This window comes from Pristiophorus japonicus, chromosome 2 (assembly GCF_044704955.1).
Source record: "Pristiophorus japonicus isolate sPriJap1 chromosome 2, sPriJap1.hap1, whole genome shotgun sequence".
In the NCBI taxonomy this organism is placed as follows: domain Eukaryota; kingdom Metazoa; phylum Chordata; class Chondrichthyes; family Pristiophoridae; genus Pristiophorus; species Pristiophorus japonicus.
In genome coordinates this window covers 271909473-271930080 of record NC_091978.1, presented here as the reverse complement: position 1 = coordinate 271930080, position 20608 = coordinate 271909473, and the positions used below count along the sequence as shown (strand labels likewise).

Here is a 20608-nt window from a genome sequence, read left to right as displayed (position 1 = left end):
GCATTGAACATTTGATTGTGTACATCCCTCAGCCTTGTTCTGTAGCCATTATCTGAGTCCTCTGCAGCAGAACTAGTGTGTGACCTCTCCCTCTGACAAGGTAGCACCTGAGCTACCTTTAACCCCAGCCCTTGGCTTCTGCACACTTGTGCCCGGAATCTTATCACTTGCAGATCCCTCTAAAATACCCGCAGTGTCAACTCTGAGCTGCTGGCTGCGAGTGTAAGATTGAGTGATGGTGTCTCTTCCTCTTCACTGTCTTCTTTCTCTTCCTCCTCTGACTGGGAAGGTTAATCATAGCTGAGCTCAGTCCTGTCTTCAGCCATTTTGAATAGGAATAGGAAGCCTGGCTAATTTTCTTCTCTGCCTATCCTGGAGATACTGAGACAATTACAGAATATCTACCATTGGCCTAGTTCAGATTAGTTAAATCAGCACAAATCAGTTACTGAAACTGGAGTCTTCCAGGTCTGTAGATCTCATTGCCACATCCGTGCATTAATTCACAGCGAAGTCAGTGACTTTTTAACATCATCATCATTAATAAAATCATATTTTTGCCTCTGTTACGATAAGATACCACTAATTGTTGGTATTTTAAAATATTCTGGCAGCAGGGTTGATACAAAAATGAAAAAGGACCCAAGGGAAAATAGAAATAGCTTTTTAACCAGTAGCAGACAATAGAGACATTGTCTGCTTCAGACCTGGAAAAGTTGTAAACTGTAATATATAACTCCCAAGGCCCCACCCCACTCCTGGCCAATAACTGGGAAACACTCATCAAGGAGGCTGTCAGGGCCCAATGGAAGGAGCACTTTGAAGATCTCCTCAATCGAGACTCTGCCTTTGACTCGAGTGTTCTTGATTCCATCCCGCAGCATGCAACCCACCATCAACTCAGTGAAACTCCAATGTTGCACGAGGTAGGCAAAGCCATAAAACAGCTTAAGAATAACAAGGCTACGGGTGCTGATGGAATCCCTGCTGAGGCGCTAAAATATGGCGGAGAGGCACTGTTGGCGTGGATACATGACCTCATCTCTCTCATCTGGAGGGAGGAGAGCATACCGGGAGATCTGAGAGATGCAGTGATTGTGACCATTTTTACAAAAGGGGACAAGTCCGACTGTGGCAACTACAGGGGAATCTCCCTGCGTTCAGCCTCTGGGAAAGTCGTCGCTTGAGTTCTCCTCAGTCGTCTTCTCACTGTGGCCGAGGAGCTCCTCCCGGAATCACAATGCGGATTTCGTCCCCTACGGGGCACAACAGACATGATCTTTGCAGTGCGCCAGTTGCAGGAAAAATGCAGGGAGTACTGCCAGCCCTTATACATCGCCTTTTTCATTCTTACAAAGGCCTTTGACACTGTGAACCGTGAGGGTCTATGGAGCGTCCTCCTCTGTTTCGGATGCCCCCAAAAGTTTGTCAACATCCTTCGCCTGCTTCACGATGACATGCAGGCCGTAATCCTTGCCAACGGATCCATTACAGACCCAATCCACGACCGGACCGGGGTCAAACAGGGCCGCTTTATTGCTCCAACCCTCTTCTCAATCTTCCTCGCCGCCATGCTCCACCTCACATTGAACAAGCTCTCCGCTGGAGTGGACTTAAACCACAGAACCAGTGGGAAGCTGTCTAACCTACGCCACCTCCAGACCAGGTCCAAGATCACCCCAACCTCTGTCATTGAGCTGCAGTATGCGGACGATGCCTGCATCTGTGCACATGCAGAGGCTGAACTCCAGGATATAGTCAATGTATTCACTGAGGCAGATGAAAGCATGGGCCTTATGCTTAACATCCTTAAGACAAAGGTCCTCCACTAGTCTGTCACCGCCGCACAGCACTGCCCTCCAATCATCAAGATCCACGGCGCGGCCCCGGACAACGTGGGAGTGGAAGCAAGTCCTCCTCGATTCCGAGGGACTGCCTATGATGATGATGATAATTTGAATGCACTGGAGCACACCCCAACCTCTGTCGTTGAGCTGCAGTATGCAGACGATGCCTGTGTCTGCGCACATTCTGAGGCTGAATTCCAGGATATAGTTAATGTATTCACTGAGGCATATGAAAGTTTGGGCCTTACTCTTAACATCCGTAAGACAAAGGTCCTCCACTAGCCTGTCCCCGTCACACAGCACTGCCCTCCAATCATCAAGGTTCACGGCGTGGCCCTTGACAACGTGGACCATTTCCCACATCTCAGGAGCCTCTTATCAACAAAGGCAGATTCAACCTCGCCTCCAGTGCGCCAGTGCAGCCTTCAGCCATCTGAGGAAAAGAGTGTTTGAAAACCAGGCCCTCAAATCTACCACCAAACTCATGATCTACAGGGCTGTAGTAATAGCTGCCCTCCTGTATGAATCTGAGGCATGGACGATGTATAGAAGGCACCTCAAGTCGCTGGAGATATATCACCAACGATGTCTCTGCAAGATCCTGCAAATCCCCTGGGAGAACAGGCGCACCAACATCAGTGTCCTCGACCAGGCTAACATCCCCAGTATGGAAGCACTGACCACACTCGATCAGCTTCGCTGGGCAGGCCACATAGTTCGCATGCCAGATACGAGACTCCCAAAGCAAATGCTTTATGCGGAGCTCCTTCATGGTAAACGAGCCAAAGGAGGACAGCGGAAACGTTATAAGGACACCCTCAAAGCCTCCCTGGTAAAGTGCGACATTACCACTGACACCTGGGAGACCCTGGCCGAAGACCACCCGAGGTGGAGAAAGTACATCCGGGAAGGTGTTGAGCTCTTCGAGTCTCAACACAAAGAGCATGAAGAGGCCAAGCACAGACAGCGGGAGGAGCGCATGGCAAACCAGCCCCACCGACCCGTTATCTCGACGAATGTTTGTTCCACCTGTAACAGGGTCTGTGGATCTCGTATCGGTCTGTTCAGCCATCAAAGAACTCACTTTGGGAGTGGAAGCAAGTCTTCCTCGATGCCGAGGGACTGCCTATGATGATGATAAGTACTTAAGGAAGTGGCCCTAGAAATAGTGGATGCATTGGTGATTATTTTCCAACAGTCTATCGACTCTGGATCAGTTCCTATGGACTGGAGGGTAGCTAATGTAACCCCACTTTTTAAAAAAGGAGGGAGAGAGAAAACGGGTAATTATAGCCCGATTAGCTTGACATCAGTAATGGGGAAAATGTTAGAATCAATTATTAAAGATGAAATAGCAGCGCATTTGGAAAGCAGTGACAGGATCGGTCCAAGTCAGCATGGATTTATGAAAGGGAAATCATGCTTGACAAATCTCAAATTTTTTAGGATGTAACTAGTAGAATGGACAAGGGAGAACCAGTGGATGTGGTGTATTTGGACTTTCAAAAAGCTTTTGACAAGATCCCACACAAGAGATTGGTGTGCAAAATTAAAGCACATGATATTGAGGGTAATATACTGATGTGGATAGAGAACTGGTTGGCAGACAGGAAGCAGAGAGTCAGAATAAATGGGTCCTTTTCAGAATGGCAGGCAGTGACTAGTGGGGTGCCGCAGGGCTCAGTGCTGGGACCCCAGCTATTTACAATATACATTAATGATTTAGATGAAGGAATTGAGTGTAATATCTCCAAGTTTGCGGATGACACTAAGCTGGGTGGCAATGTGAGCTGTTTGGAGGATGCTAAGAGGCTGCAGGATGACTTGGACAGGTTAGGTGAGTGAGCAAATGCATGGCAGATGCAGTATAATGTGGACAAATGTGAGGTTATCCACTTTGGTGGCAAAAACACGAAGGTAGAATATTATCTGAATGGCGGCAGATTAGGAAAAGTGGAGATGCAACGAGACCTGGGTGTCATGGTACATCAGTCATTGAAAGTTGGCATGCAGGTACAGCAGGCGGTGAAGAAGGCAAATGGTATGTTGGCCTTCATAGCTAGGGGATTTGAGTATAGAAGCAGGGAGGTCTTACTACAGTTGTACAGGGCCGTGGTGAGGCCTCACCTGGAATATTGTGTTCAGTTTTGATCTAATCTGAGGAAGGATGTTCTTGCTATTGAGGGAGTGCAGCGAAGGTTCACCAGACTGATTCCCGGGATAGCAAGACTGACATATGAGGAGAGACTGGATCGACTGGGCCTGTATTCACTGGAGTTTAGAAGGATGAGAGGGGATCTCATAAAAACATATAAAACTTTGACGGGACTGGACAGGTTAGATGATGGAAGAATGTTCCCGATGTTGGGGAAGTCCAGAACCAGGGGACACAGTCTAAGGATAAGGGGTAAGCCTTTTAGAACTGAGATGAGGAGAAACTTCTTCACTCAGAGAGTTGTTAACCTGTGGAATTCCCTACCGCAGAGAGTTGTTGATGCCAGTTCATTGGATATATTCAAGAGGGAGTTAAATGTGGCCCTTATGGCTAAAAGGATCAAGGGGTATGGAGAGAAAGCAAGAAAGGGGTACTGAGGTGAATGATCAGCCATGATCTTATTGAATGGTGGTGCAGGCTCGAAGGGCCGAATGGCCTACTCCTGCACCTATTTTCTATGTTTCTATGATAATTTAAATGCACTGGCGCACAGTATTGAGTTTCAGTGAACACTAAAATAATTGTTTCATGTTATTTCAGTACAGCCCTGACAACACAACCCTGCTTCAGAAATAAAGATTGAAAATACAATGTCAGAAAACTTGGACCCATACAGTGACCTGTTAAATGTGAACCATTCACTTGCCCTCTGTTACTGATTCAATCAATATTAGTGTCTCTTGGTATGGAGATATAATAGTAATGAAACCATTTACCTAACATCTATGCTTTACAAAGCAAATACGAGTACCCAAAAATGGTTCACATTTAACAGGTCACTGTATGGGTCCAAGTTTTCTGACATTGTATTTTCAATCTTTATTTCTGAAGCAGGGTTGTGTTGTCAGGGCTGTACTGAAATAACATTAAACAATTATTTTAATGTTCACTGAAACTCAAAACTGTGCTCCAGTGCATTCAAGTTGTTCAGGGAGAAACCCTGGTCAGTAGTAAGAGACATAAAAATTGCTCAGCTTCAGATAAAATCCAGACCATTCTATCACATGGGTTGGAGAAAGTTCCATTTCACAAATGGACACATGAACACATGTATTCTCTCACTTTCTCACACACATACACAAACTCATTTATTTAACAGTATGGTTGCATAAACCTTAATCTGAGTTCTAAGTAAGTGAAACACTGAAAATCTTCTGTGAATTTAGTTTAAGAATACTGTTCAACAGATGATATGTCTGAAAATAAACACACAAGTGTGCTTTAGTACAGTCATCAGCTCGGGTAAAAGAGGTTTATGCATACGTAAGTAGTATGTCATGTATTTATGCAAAGTGAAATGTAAGTATTGTTGCAGTGTTCAGGTATTTACTTAATAATGCCATACTGAGTTGAACAATTGCGATTATAGAAATTAAACCAGAGACTCCAGACAGATCACAACAGTCTCTTGATATTTTGGCTGTGATGCGCAGTACATTCGTGCAAAACTCTTCCAAGTCAGGGGCAGTAATTTAGTATACTATTGGATTTTCAAACAATAAAATACAACCGGGGTGGAATATAATTACCTTGGTTCTGTTGGTGCATAGAGAAATAGCTTCTGACTAACACCTTTGTTCTGTATACTTTATTTTAACAGACAGATTCGCTTCATGCTAAATCGTCTTTGCTTCTCTTTCTTTTTTCCTTCAGAAACTGATGGGAAAGCAGATAACATCTATAGAAAGCCCCCTGTCTACAGGCAGCATGGTACAGTCTGCTTATTTCATGCTTTACTACCACTCTGCATGTTATTCTAATACGAGGATGTTGTTCCATGGACTGTCTACTAAACTAGCAATATCTAGCTTTTGGTTATCCTGGTTTAAGAGCTGTGCCTTTTCAATGTGATATTTCCCTTAAATAAAAAGGAAAAAATGCAGTTTAGTTCTTTCTACTTCACGTTCATCAGATTATATTTTCATTGTGTTTTTTTATATTGAGAAACAAAGGTGAGGAGACAAGCTCCATAATCATAATGTAAGACACCCCCTTAGTTCAAACGAATAGAAGAGCAAACAGATCAAGAAGTAGTGGTTAGGTGTTGCCATACTTGGGTTTCAAAATGACTGCAATTGTACCACACTCTTTGCTCATAAAACCATATATTCTTTTAATATTTGTCATATGAAAACTATTTCAACATGCTAAAGACACCAAAGTGTCATCTGCAGCTCACTGCGCAATCATTTCTACACTTAATGTGATAAACTACTAACAGGATAAACAGTGCAATATTTAGAGCATTCTTATTGTTACATTGTTGTCTCCTCCCTTGTCATCTCCTGCTGGCTGACCCTGGAAATGGGGTACAGTATAATCGGAGCTAGCCCATGGATTGATAGGTTGATCCTTGACATTATCTAGCCACACATGGAAAAATAAATACCTGTTTCACTTTGGTGTTTATCCTGCTGTTTACTATTGCCCTGTATTGTCATATACAGTAACTATATAATGCCACTTTTATTCTCTCAAAAGCAAACAGGTTGGAAAATGTACAAATAAGAACTATACATCTATTAACAATTTTGCTAAATAAATACTGTAATAGTAAAGAGTTTGACTGAGAGTAAATATTTTGGAATTAATATATGTGCCTGTATTAATTTTTCAGCATTTTCCTAACTTGCAGATTTTTGTTCAGTTTATTTGAAGTGAGTGTCTTGTTCTTGTATATTCAGGATCTTATGACAGGTTTGCTTTGGCAAAAAGGATCATATCGAAAATAATTAATAGGCTATTTTTCTTTCCAATGATATTAAACATCACAACACTGTTTCATCATAACATGGTCACAGAGTGGCAAAGTGATGGTCACTTTCGATCTTCATGACCAGGAATAGTGTTGGCATGTGGTAGAAAAAGAACTGAAAATACTATGGGGGAATGAGTGGAAATAATTTAATAATATATAAACATAGTGTCAAACTATTTTTGTTCCACTTTCTTTAAATATTCCTTAGTCCATCATCACTTTGCTCTTCATTTCAGTGAAAAAAAATTCCAGAGAACAATTTACAAGTGATAACTGGTAGCAGAGCAAAGGGGTAATTTTGCTTTTTTAAGTATAATTAAAGTTCTGCAAAATGATATCTAGTTTTTAAAGGTACATTATGAGATTTAAATAACCTGTCTTTTCAAGTGTTTGGTTACATTTTATTGTTTATAGTTCAATGTTTATCTTTAGTCTTTTAAATAGACATCACCCTATTGGTATAGTTGCAAGTAATGTGTGCATTTTGAAACAAGTTACATTTTCAGACAGAAGGTTCCATACCATATAAAGTCAACATGGAAAAGTTGCAAGCCAAGGTGTGGTAGACTTGTACCAGAGACTTATAATTAACACTAGTGTACACTGTGCATTACTTAATTAGCAAATGGTCTTTCGCCATGAATATATCTCCTATAGTGCACCTGATTTTATTATTTATTAATAACAAATTAAACAGATAAAACCGTAAACAACTTCACCTATCTTTTTCTGCTATGGGGATACATTTAAGCACAGTAAATGGGCAAAACTGTGGCATTGGTGTCTTGTGCATCATTCCAATGCTCGCCGGAGATGTGCTTTTATGGGGGCACAAAGCACATCCAGTATTAGCTCCATCCCTCAGTTTTCTCCATTTAGGAGAGCTGGTCCATTATGAGCTGGCGATGTGCGACTCTTGGTTCGCCATCATCTCCACGCTGCCTCCCCCGTGGATGGGGTGGCTTTCCAATGGGGGCCTCGCCAGGCTCCTTTTCGTCATCCTCCTCCTCCTGAGGTGGGCATGCAATCCCCACTGGTAATGCCTGGCCCCTCATGATTACCAAGTTGTGCAGCATGCAGCACACCACAATGAATTCGGATACCTGTTGAGGAGAGTATTGAAGGCTGTCTCCAGAGAGGTCCGGGCATCGGTTTCTCTGTAGGAGATGGCATATCTCTGACAGCATTTCCTTTTGGAAGCACAGCCTTCTCACACATTGCTCCACAGAGAGCTGGAGGTGTGAACTTCGGTGTCAGTAAACCCGATGGTGGTGAGGCCTGGATGTCTATGGCCTCTCCTCATCTGTGGGCCGACATGGCCAAGAGCCCTTCTTCTAGCTTGACGCCGCCTGGCAATAGCATGGAGCATAATATGCTGGCAAACTAGTAATGCCCCATTAAAGTTGTAAGGGCACTGTAATGGCAGATAAAAGTGAAATTTGCAAGTCGAAGCTTCACGCAGCGTTATGTGTGCAACCGTTGAAACGGGTCCTTTTCATAATGGCAAGCAGTGACTAGTGGGGTGCCGCAAGGTTCAGTGCTGGGACCCCAACTATTTACAATATACATTAATGATTTAGACGAAGGAATTGAATGTAATATCTCCAAGTTTGCAGATGACACTAAGCTGGGTGGCAGTGTAAGCTGTGAGGAGGATACTAAGAGGCCGCAGGGTGACTTGGACTGGTAAGGTGAAAGGGCAAATGCATGGCAGATGCAGTATAATGTGGATAAATGTGAGGTTATCCACTTTGGTGGCAAAAACAGGAAGGTAGATTATTATCTGAATGGTGACAGATTAGTAAAAGGGGAGGTGCAACGAGACCTGGGTGTCATGGTACATCTGTCACTGAAGGTAGGCATGCAGGTACAGCAGGCAGTTAAGAAAGCAAATGGCATGCTGGCCTTCATAACGAGAGGATTTGAGTAAATTAACAGGGAGGTCTTACTGCAGTTGTACAGGGCCTTGGTGAGGCCACACCTTGAGTATTGTGTGCAGTTTTGGTCTCCTAATCTGAGGAAGGACATGCTTGCTATTGAGGGAGTGCAGCAAAAGTTCACCAGAATAATTCCCGGGATGACAGAACTGACATATGAAGAAAAACAGGATCAGCTAGACTTATACTCACTGGAATTTAGAAGAATGAGAGGGGATCTCATCGAAACATATAAAATTATGACGGGATTGGACAGGTTAGATGCAGGAAGAATGTTCCTGATGTTGGGGAAGTCCAGAGCCAGGGGTCACAGTCTAAGGATAAGGGGTAAGCCATTTAGGACCGAGATGAGGAGAAACTTTTTCACCACAGAAAGTTGTTGAGTCCAGTTCGTTGGGATATATTCAAGAGGGTGTTAGATGTGGCCCTTACGGCTAAGGGGATCAGGGGGTATGGAGAGAAGGCGGGAGTGGGGTACTGAAGTTGCATGATCATCCATGATCATATTGAATGGCGGTGCTGGCTCGAAGGGCCGAGTGTTGTCAAAACATCCTGCCACACTCTGGGATCGCCTGTTTTTTTCAGGCGTTTTCTGGGGCGGGCGTTAAATGAGGCATTCGGGTCATTTATATAGTGCCTTACACGACCAGCAATCTCAAAGCACTTTACAGCCAATGAAGTACTTTTGGAGTTTAGTCACTGTTGTACTGTGGGACATAGGGTAGATAGAAAGAAACAATTTCCACTGGTTAGGGAATCTAGGACTGGGGGGCATAATCCAAAAATTAGAGCCAGACCTTACAGGAGTGAAATTAGGAAACACTTTTACACACAAAGTTTGGTAGAAGTTTGGATCTCTCTTCCGCAAATGGCAATTGATGTTAGATCAATTGTTAATTTTAAATCTAATATTTTAAGGACTGGATTTTCGGCTTTGCCCATTTCGGAGCAGTAATGGTGGTAGGGCGGTACGTTTTGCGCCTGAGAACAGTTTGTGCCTCAGTCAGCAAATGTCGGCAGCTGGGCCCTGAGTGTGGGGCGGAGCACTAAAGGAGACGTTGCACACCTCTCTTAGGATGCTAGGCCGGCTGAGCATGTGAAAATCCCGAGCGAAGCAGCCGACCTCGGAGCATTCAAAGAGAGGCCTGGGGAGAAAAAAAACCCAGAAAAAATAACACCAAAAACCTTCCCAATAAATAACTCATGCCACCACAGCATAAATCTCAAAAGAAATAAAATAAAAAAACAAATCACACTTACTTGAGGTTGCCATTACTTACCTCACTGCGGCTGCTACAGCTCGGACCGCCCGCTTTCACAGGCGGTCTCATGAGGGCGCTCTATGGAGTGCTACAGATCGGGCGAGAGCCAAATATCGAGCCGGTGTCGCAACCAGGGGTGTTGCACACCAGCTCATCTCTTCCGGGAGGAAATGCTCTGCGCCCCGCCAAAACCGTCCCTGAAAATCCCAGCAGGGCGCTGGAAGCCTGCCTGGTAGAGCTTACCAGTGCCATTGCCACCCCTCCGGGGCGAAAACAGAGGCAGCAACAAGTGAAAAATGCAGCCCATAGATTTTTCTTAACCAAAGATATTAAGGGATATGAGGCAAATGCAGGTATATGGTGTTAGGTCGCAGATCAGCCATAATTTCATCGAATAAAAGAACATGCTCAAGGGGCCAACTGGCCTACTCCTGTACCTATGTTCCTATAGTTCAGTTTACAGAAACAGAAATTTGGATTGTCGTGAATGTTAAAGGAGCATCATCATACTGTGTAAAGTGTTTGGAAAATTCTTCTCTCTCTTTATCAAAATGTGATACCATGACATAATTTAATTCATGTTGCTGCAATTTATATAAAAAAATTATTGCCATATTATTTGTGCATGATATTTTCTTGAAAAATGATACTGCACTCTTTAAGCACTTTGGCAGATGAGTATTCTAGAATGTTATTTTATTACTTTTGGGAATGTGAGCCTATTTATTCAGAGATTTTCTTTCAGGAGATTAAATGTGGAGTGGAGCCCTTGGTACTGTACAAAGTATATAGTCTATAGAAGGTGTTATGTTTAGAATAACTCCACAAGACTGTACATCTTAAGCTCAAACTGTTGTGACCTTGCACTTTTTATTGTTACTTCAGAGCGGGGAAGCAGCATGGTAGACTGCCTTTTATACCTGCTTGCCCAGTGTGTGCAGGTGACCCTTGGGACTCCCTTAGGTGCACCCCATGGTGGCAAGTCTTACACATTGGTAATGTTTACATACATAACACCATTCCCCCACCCCGACCCCCTAAAGTCTAATGTACAAGTCATTTAAAAGTTGAGGCGATCCGGGGCTCTGCGTTCCGGGTTGATCGCCTGAGTTGAAGTCTTGGCCTGGGTGAGTCGGTCGGATCATTGCTGCACTGCGGTGTGGCTAGTCTGATCGGACTGTCGGGCATGGTGGGTTCATCCTCGTGGTTGACTGCGAGGTCGATTGCTGGTTGGGTGTGTGTGGGTGGATCAATGATGGCAATGTCCTCTTCCAACTGTTCTTGGTTGTCAGTGAACTGCAGTTTGGTCTGATCCAAGTGCTTTCTGCACTATTGTCCATTCAAAAGTTTGATAACAAACACTCTATTCCCCTCCTTGGCTAACACAGTGCCAGCAACCCATTTGGGACCATGACCATAATTAAGAACAAACACAGGGTCATTAAACTCAATGTCACGTGATACAGCCGCGCGATCGTGGTACATGTTATGCCGGTGACGCTGGGTTTCTACATGATCATTGAGATCCGGGTGGACTAAGGAGAGCCTGGTTTTGAGTGCTCTCTTCATTAGCAATTCTGCAGGAGGAACCCCAGTAAGCGAGTGGGGTCGCGTGCGGTAGCTGAGTAGAATCAAAGATAACCGGGTCTTCAGGAAACCGTCCGTCGTGCATTTCAAGCTCTGCTTGATGGTTTGGACTACCCGTTCCGCTTGATCATTGGATGCGGGCTTAAATGGTGCAGACCTGACATGCTTGATGCCATTGTGGGTCATGAACTCGTTGAATTCCAAGCTGGTAAAGCTTGGTCCATTGTCACTAACAAAGACGTCGGGCAAACCATGGGTGGCGAACATGGCCAGGAGGCTTTCAATGGTGGCAGTGGACGTACATGACGACATTATTATACATTCAATCCATTTAGAGTAAGCGTCCACTGCTACTAGGAACATCTTTCCTAGAAAGGGGCCAGCAAAATCTACGTGGACCCTTGACCACGGTTTGGAGGGCCATGACCACAGACTCAGTGGGGCCTCCCTTGGTGCATTACTCAACTGTGAGCAAGTGTTACATTGTGCCGGGCCATCAAACGTGCGACCTGGCGATAGCCTTCATCATGACTATGCCTAGGTGGGTACTGTGAAGGTTGCGAATAAACGTTTCCCTGCCTTTTTTTGGCAAAATTACATGATTCCCCCATAGGAGGCAGTCCGAATGGATGGACATTTCATCCTTGCGTCGGTGAAACGGCTTAATTTCGTCTTGCAATTCCCCTGGGACCACCGACCAGCTCCCATTGAGGACGCAGCTTTTTACTAGTGATAGCACAGGGTCCTGGCTAGTCCAGGTCCTGATCTGGCAAGCTGTGACGGGTGACCACTCGCTCTCAAAAGCATCCATTACAAGAAGCAAGTCTGCAGGTTGCGCCATTTCCACCCCGGTGGTGGGCAATGGTAGCAGACTGAGGGCATCCGCACAGTTCTCAGTGCCTGGTCTGTGGCGGATTACATAATCATACGTAGATAACGTTAGTGCCCATCTTTGGATGCAGGACGAAGCATGTGTGTTAATCCCTTTGCTTTCTGACAACAACAAAATGAGCGGCTTGTGGTCGGTTTCAAGCTCGAACCGGAGCCCAAATGGGTATTGGTGCATTTTCTTAACCCCGTATACGCATGCTAATGCTTCTTTTTCAACCATACTGTAGGCTCTTTCAGCCTTAGATAAGCTTCTGGACGCATATGGAACCGGTTGCAGTTTGCCTGACCCATTGGCTTGCTGTAACATACAACCGACCCCATACAAAGATGCATCACAAACTAGTACTAAATGTTTATACTGGTCATATAATACAAGTAACTTGTTAGAACATAGCAGGTTTCTGGCCTTGTTAAAGGCTGTCTCTTGAGATTTACCCCAAACCCAGTAATCACCCTTGTGTAGCAATAAACGCAATGGTTCCAGCAAAGTGCTCAACCCCAGTACAAAGTTACCAAAATAGTTGAGGAGTCCCAGGAACGAACGCAGCTCCGTCACATTCTGTGGTCTGGGTGCGTTCTTGATGGCCTCTGTCTTGGAGTCCGTGGGTCTGATGCCGTCCGCCGCAATCTTTCTCCCCAGAAATTCAATCTCTGGTGCCAGGAAAACACACTTGGAGCATTTCAGCCAAGGTCCCACTCTGTCCAGTCGCTTGAGAACATCTTCCAGGTTGTGCAAGTGTTCGGTGGTGTTGCGGCCAGTGATCAAGATGTCGTCTTGGAACACCACGGTGCGCGGAACCGATTTCAGCAGACCTTTCATGTTCCTCTGAAGATGGCCGCCGCCGAATGAATCCCAAAGGGACATCTGTGGTATATGAACAGTCCTCTGTGCGTGTTGATGCACGTCGATTTTTTCGAATGTTCAGCCAGCTCCTGTGCCATGTAAGCAGAGATTAGATCCAGCTTGGTGAACGACTTCCCCCCTGCTAGCGTGGCAAACAGGTCATCCACTTTGGGTAGTGGGTACTGGTCCTGTAACAAGACTCGGTTGATCGTTACCTTGTAGTCCCCACAGATTCTGACCATCCCATCGCTTTTCAACACCGGAACAATTGGACTGGTCCACTCGTTGAACTCGACTGGCGATATGATCCTCTCTCGTTGAAGTCTGTCCAGCTCGATCTCGACTTTCTCTCACATCATGTATGGAACCGCTCGGGCCTTGTGATGAACTGGTCATGCATCAGAGACTAGATGGATCTGCACTTTGGCGCCTGTGAAGTTGCCAATGCCTGGCTCGAATAACGATGGGAATTTGTTTGGCACTTGGACATATAAGGCATCATCCACCAAAGACAGTGCTTTGATGGGATCGAAGGCAGATAAATCCCCAGGGCCTGATAGTCTGCATCCCAGAGTACTTAAGGAAGTGGCCCTAGAAATAGTGGATGCATTGGTGATCATTTTTTAACAGTCTATTGACTCTGGATCAGTTCCTATCGACTGGAGGGTAGCTAATGTAACACCACTTTTTTAAAAAGGAAGGAGAGAAAACAGGTAATTATAGAACGGTTAGCCTGACATCAGTAGTGGGGGAAATGTTGGAATCAATTATTAAAGATGAAATAGCAGCGCATTTGGAAAGCAGTGACAGGATCAGTCCAAGTCATCATGGATTTATGAAAGGGAAATCATGCTTGACAAATCGTCGAGAATTTTTTGAGGATGTAACTAGTAGTGTGGACAAGGGAGAACCAATGGATGTGGTGTATTTGGACTTTCAAATAGCTTTTGACAAGGTCCCACACAAGAGGTTGTTGTGCAAAATTAAAGCACATGGTATTGTGAGTAATGTATTGACGTGGATAGAGAACTGGTTGGCAGACAGGAAGCAAAGAGTCGGGATAAACGGGTCCTTTTCAGAATGGCAGGCAGTGACTAGTGGGGTGCCGCAGGGCTGGGACCCCAACTATTTACAATATACATCAGTGATTTAGATGAAGGAATTGAGTGTAATATCTCCAAGTTTGCAGATGACACTAAGCTGGCTGGTGGTGTGAGTTGTGAGGAGGATGCTTAAGAGGCTGCAGGGTGACTTGGACAGGTTAGGTGAGTGGGCAAATGCATGGCAGATGCAGTATAATGTGGATAAATGTGAGGTTATCCACTTTGGAGGCAAAAACACGAAGGCAGAATATTATCTGAATGGTGGCAGATTAGGAAAAGGGGAGGTGCAACGAGACCTGGGTGTCATGGTATATCAGTCATTGAAAGTTGGCATGCAGGCACAGCAGGCGGTGAAGAAGGCAAATGGTATGTTGGCCTTCATAGCTAGGGGATTTGAGTATAGGAGCAGGAAGGTCTTACTGTAGTTGTACAGGGCCTTGGTGAGGCCTCACCTGGAATATTGTGTTCAGTTTTGGTCTCCTAATCTGAGGAAGGACGTTCTTGCTATTGAGGGAGTGCAGCGAAGGTTCACCAGACTGATTCCCGGGATGGCAGGACTGACATATGAGGAGAGACTGGATCGACTGGGCCTGTATTCACTGGAGTTTAGAAGAATGAGAGGGTATCTCAGAGAAAGATATAAAATTCTGACGGGACTGGACAGGTTAAATGCAGGAAGAATGTTCCCGATGTTGGGGAAGTCCAGAACCAGGGGTCACAGTCTAAGGATAAGGGGTAAACCATTTAGAACCGCGATGAGGAGAAATGTATTCACTCAGAGTTGTTAACCTGTGGAATTCTCTACTGCAGAGAGTTGTTGATGCCAGTTCATTAGATATATTCAAGAGGGAGTTAGATATGGCCCTTGTGGCTAAAGGGATCAAGGGGTATGGAGAGGAAGCATGAAAGGGGTACTGAGGAGAACGATCAGCTATGATCTTATTGAATGGTGGTGCAGGCTCAAAGGGCCAAATGGCTTACTCCTGCACCTATTTTCTATGTTTCTATGTCGTTCCAGTTCCATCGGATCTTTCCTAGCCAGCTTCTGCCGAACAGCGTTGGGCCATCGCCTGGTACAATCCATAGTGGTAAATCATGCACAGCTCCATCCTATGATACCTTTACTGCCGCAGTGCCAATGACTGATATGAGCTCTTTGGTGTAAGTGCACAGCTTGGTGTAGATCGAGCTTAGTTTTGGCTTTTGTGCCTAGTTGCCCTCAAAAGCCTTCTGGTTCATAATTGACTGACTCGCCCCCGTGTCCAATTCAATGGAAACTGGAATGCCGTTTAATTTGACTTTTAACATTATTGGAGGGCTTTTGGTGGTGAAGGTGTGTACCCCATACACTTCCTCTTCAGCCTCGGGCTGAGTTGCCTCTCTTACTCGTTCAGCGTGATCCACGCCGGAGCGGTCATCTTCTGCCGACTCTGCCACGTGGTGAGTCGCAGCACGTCTGCACATTCGCTGGAGGTGCCCCATTGTTCCACAGCCCTTGCACACGTAGTGCTTGAATCAACATTGATGGGCTCGATGATTACCCCGCAGCGCCAACATGGTGCTAATGGATCCGCATTCACGCCCCACGGCGGACTCTGAATCATCCTAGGTCTGGCCCTGCACTTGACCGCAGTTTCTTCCTTTTGCAACTCGTTGGCCATGAAGTACTGGTCAAGACGCTCAACGAAGGCTTCCCAATCATCACCATCAGCAAATCTCTCAAGAATACCAAAGGCAGCCATAACTGCGTGAAAGTTCGAGATCTGTTACTCATCGCCAATTGTTACGTTTAGAATAACTCCACAAGACTGTATATCTTAAGCTCAAACTGTTGTGACCTTGGTCTCTTTATTGTAACTCCAGAGCGGGGAAGCAGCATGATAGACTGCCTTTTATACCTGCTTGCCCAGTGTGTGCAGGTGAACCTTGGGTCTCCCACAGGTGCGCCCCCTGGTGGCAAGTCTTACATATTGGTAATGTTTACATACGCAACAAAAGGAATAGGGTCGATGAACCAAATAGACTTTTCTTGTCCCATGCTTTCTTATGTTCTTAAAATGGCAAAATCCTCTTTAATAGTTAATGACACACACTTTCTTCATAATTCTCTCTATGGTAGAAATATTTTGGATGCTGTATGTAATCCAAAATGTTGCTGCTTGTATCCTACCATCCAAGTCCAATTTACCCATCACCCCTGTGCTCACTGAGCTTGGCTTTATGGGTATGTAAAAAGGAAAAGATTAGTGAAAGTAAATGTGGGTCCCCAACAGGCTGAGATAGTAGAAATTATAATGGGGAATAAGGAAATGGCAGAGAAATTAAACAAATACTTTATGTCTGTCTTCGCAGAAGAAGATGCAAAAAACCTCCTGGAAATAGTTGAAAATCAAGGGAATGAGGAACAGAAAGAAATTAGTATTAGTAAAAAAAAAATAGTACTGGAGAAATTAATGGGACTGAAAGCCAATAAATCCCCTGAACCTGATGGCCTACATCCTAGGGTTTTGAAAGAGGTGGCTTTAGAGATAGTGGATGCATTGATCGTCATCTTCCAAAATTCCATATTCCATAGATTCTAGAATGGTTCCCATGGATTTGAAGGTAGCAAACGTAACACCACTATTTAAGAAAGGAGGAAGAGCAATAACAGGGAACTACACACCAGTTAGCCTGACATCAGTAGTAGGGAAATGCTAGAATCTATTATTAAGGACATGATAACAGGGCATTTAGAAAATAATAATAGGATTGGGCAGAGCCAACACGGATTTATGAAAGGAAAATCATGTTTGACAAATTTGTTGAGTTTTTTGAGGTTGTAACTAGCAGAATAAATGGGGGAACTAGTGGATGTGGTGTATTTTAATTTTCAGAAGGCATTCGATAAGGTGACACACAGGTTATTAAACAAAATTAAGGCTCATGGATTGGGGGTAATATACTAGCATGGATTGAGGATTGGTTAATGGACAGAAAACAGAGAGTGGGAATAAATGGGTCATTTTCGGGTTGGCAGACTGTAACTAGTGTGGTATCGCAAGGATCAATGATTGGGTCTCAACTATTCACAATCTATATCAATGGATTGGATGAGGGGACCAATTGTAATATATCCAAGTTTCCTGATGATACAAAGCTAGGTGGGAATGTAAGTTGTGAGGAGGATGCAAAGAGGCTTCACGAGGATATAGACAGGCTAAGTGAGTGGGAAAAAACATGGCAAATAGAAAAAATGTGGAGAAATGTGAAGTTATCCACTTTGGTAGAAAAAATAGAAAAGTAGAGTATTTTTTAAATGGAGAAAGATCAGTGAAAGTTAACATGCAGGTACAGCAAGCAATTAAGAAAGCAAATGGTATGTTGGCCTTTATTACAAGAGGATTTGAGTATAAGGGCTGGATTTTCCGGTCCTTTGCGTTCTGGGTTTCGCCAGCATTCCTCTGCAATCCTCCGGTCGGGTTTTGCAGCGGCTCTGAGCAGCACCGCCGGGAAGAGCTGCGCCAGGTATACAATACCCCTGGTTGCGACACTGGCACTAGTTTGCGCTCTTGCCTGAACCGTCCACTCAGAAGTATGCCTGCAATGACCGCCTGGGAAATCAGAGCGGTCCAGCCATGCCAGTGGCAGAGAGGAAGATAAAGTACAACAAAAATAATGCGAGTGTTTTTCATTTTCTTTCTCTGATTTGTGTTGCAGTGGCATGAGCAATGTTTTAGGAATGTCTTTGTGGGGTTTTTTAGATTCCCCCCCGCCCCCACCCCTCCCCAGCCCTCTCTCGGAATGCTCACGGCCCGGGTTTAAAGCTGTACAATGCCTCCCTTAGAGCTGCGCCCCCTGACACAGGGCCCAGAGGCCCAAACTTACATGCTAAAGTGCAAACTATTCCCGGCTACTAACTTTTCTGCCCCGCTGCCATTATCGCCCCGAAAATAGAAAAGCCGAAAATCCAGCCCTGAGAATCTTATTGCAATTATATAGGGCCCTGGTGAGACCACATCTGGAATATTGTGTAAAGTTTTGGTCTCCTTACCTATGGAAGGATATATTGGCCATAAAGGGAGTGCAACGAAGTTTCACCAGACTGATTCCTGGGATGGGGGGATTGTCCTATGAGGAGAGATTGAGTAGACTGGGCCTACATTCTCTAGAGCTTAGAAGAATGAGAAGTGATCTCATTGAAACATACACAATTCTTGACAGGGTAGAAGCAAGGAGGATGTTTCCCTTGGCTGGGGAGTCTAGATCCAGGGGTCACAGTCTCAGAATAAGGGGTTGGCCATTTAGGACTTAGATGAGAAGACATTTCCTCACTCAGAGGGTGGTGAATCTTTGGAATTCTCTACCTCCAGAGCGCTTTGGAGGCTCAGTTATTGAGTATATTCAAGACAGTGATCGATAGATTTTTGGATATTAAGGGAATCAAAGGATATGGGGATCGGGTGGGAAGGTGGAGTTGAGTTAGAAGATTAACCATGATCTTATTGAATGGCGGAACAGGCTCGAGGGTCTGAATGGCCTACTCCTATTCCTATTATGTTCTTATCCTCTTATGTTCTTATGGCTCCCGGTCCACCAATGCCTCAATTTAAAAATGTTCATCCTCGTCTTCAAATCCTTGCATGGCACAGCCTTCCCTATTTCTATAACCTCCTCCCACCCTACAAATAATTGGAAACTCCGCGTTCCTCCAACTCTGGCCTCTTGCACTTCCCTCCTTCCTTCATCCTAGTATTGGTTGCTGTACTTTTAGCCATCTAAGCTCAAAGGTCTGGAATTCCTTCCCTAAACCTCTCTACCCCTCTTTCTTCCTTTAAGATGCTCCTTAAAACCTACCTTTTTGACCATATTTTTGGTCACTTCTCCTAATGTCTCCTTCTTTGGCTCAGTGGCAATTTTTCCCTGATTACGCTTCTGTGAAGTGTCTTGGGACATTTTACCATGTTAAAGGCACTATTTAAATGCAAGTTGTTTTAATTTGGACACAGTTGTGTCCATGTTACTGCTAATGCCTCACACTTAAGGGATGATATGTGGGTAGAAATAGTGAGATTGTGCTAATGATGTAGAATGTTGTGAACTGTTGCGATAGTGGCAGCATCAGCTCAGTATAATCACAGTCAATGGCAGGAATGTGAGACGATGGGGTGAATTTCAACTTCAGTAGGAGTGCACAGGGCTGTACCTAATTGGCCACCTGTAATACACCCTGCCCGATTTTCCTTTCCCTTGTAGTCAATGGAATGGAAAATCAAGCGAATTTTTAACGGGTGAACATTTCTCATATGTCTCCCCTGTCAAAGTTCAGTTTCGACCCCTATGATTTTTTACAAGATGTTCTTGTACTGTTACAGTGAGCTCGAACACTCTGGAATTGAATTCTAGTTCATAATTAAAAGTGAAAATTGGATCTCATTACGCCCATTTTAGAGGTATAAAACTTGTAATGTCCTTACACACTACTATAAATTCACACAAGGCACATTCTGCAGACAAGGTCACTCTGTGACCTGAACCTTTATTCTCAGGACCAAGGAGTGATGACCCTGCGTGGGACCTCCCTTTATATACCTGGATGACCAGGTGAGGAGTGTCTCCCACAAGTTTCACCCCCTGTGGTCAAGGTGTGCATTTCTTAGGTGTATACAGTATGCAGTGTTATGAAGGTTACAGTTACATGAAGGTTACATACATGACATCACCTCCCCCCCCAACGTCTTATGGGGTCAAAGATTAAGTCTTTCAGGCGGTCGACGCTCTCTCGTGGAGCGCCGCAGTTGGGGCTCTGGTTGTTGAGCCTTGGCATGCATCTCTGTCACCTGTGGTGATTCCGGCTTGTCCGGACTGGCCGCAGGGACTGTGCATGCTGCTGAATGCTCTTGTTGCTCGTTCACTGGTGGTGGTGTGGGCAAAATCTCATGATCTTCCTCAGGTTCCTCAGTGTCCATGTTGAACCTTTTTTTAAACTTGGTCCAGATGCTTGCGGCATATCTGTCCATTGTTAAGTCTGACCACGATGACCCTATTCCCCTCTTTGCCAATTACAGTACCCTCAACCCACTTGGGCCCCAAAGCGTGATTAAGAACAAATACCGGGTCATCGATTTCTATACATCTCCCCTTTGAGTTATGGTCATGGCACTCATTTTGGGACTGGCGCTTGC

At 44.7% G+C, this 20608-nt stretch overlaps 1 protein-coding gene across 13 annotated transcripts in view; it reads left to right on the top strand.

Annotated features, from left to right (window-relative positions):
- The window catches only part of ablim2 (actin binding LIM protein family, member 2), a 743081-nt gene that overhangs the window by 521044 nt on the left and 201429 nt on the right, over positions 1-20608 (top strand). For 10 of the 13 annotated variants that reach the window (XM_070871382.1, XM_070871385.1, XM_070871380.1 and 7 more), the window contains one exon: positions 5716-5772. The exons of the other annotated variants lie outside the window; for them this stretch is intronic. In XM_070871382.1, coding sequence (XP_070727483.1) covers positions 5716-5772 — 57 coding nt within the window. The remainder of the gene's footprint in view (positions 1-5715; positions 5773-20608) is intronic. 13 annotated transcript variants of the gene reach the window in all.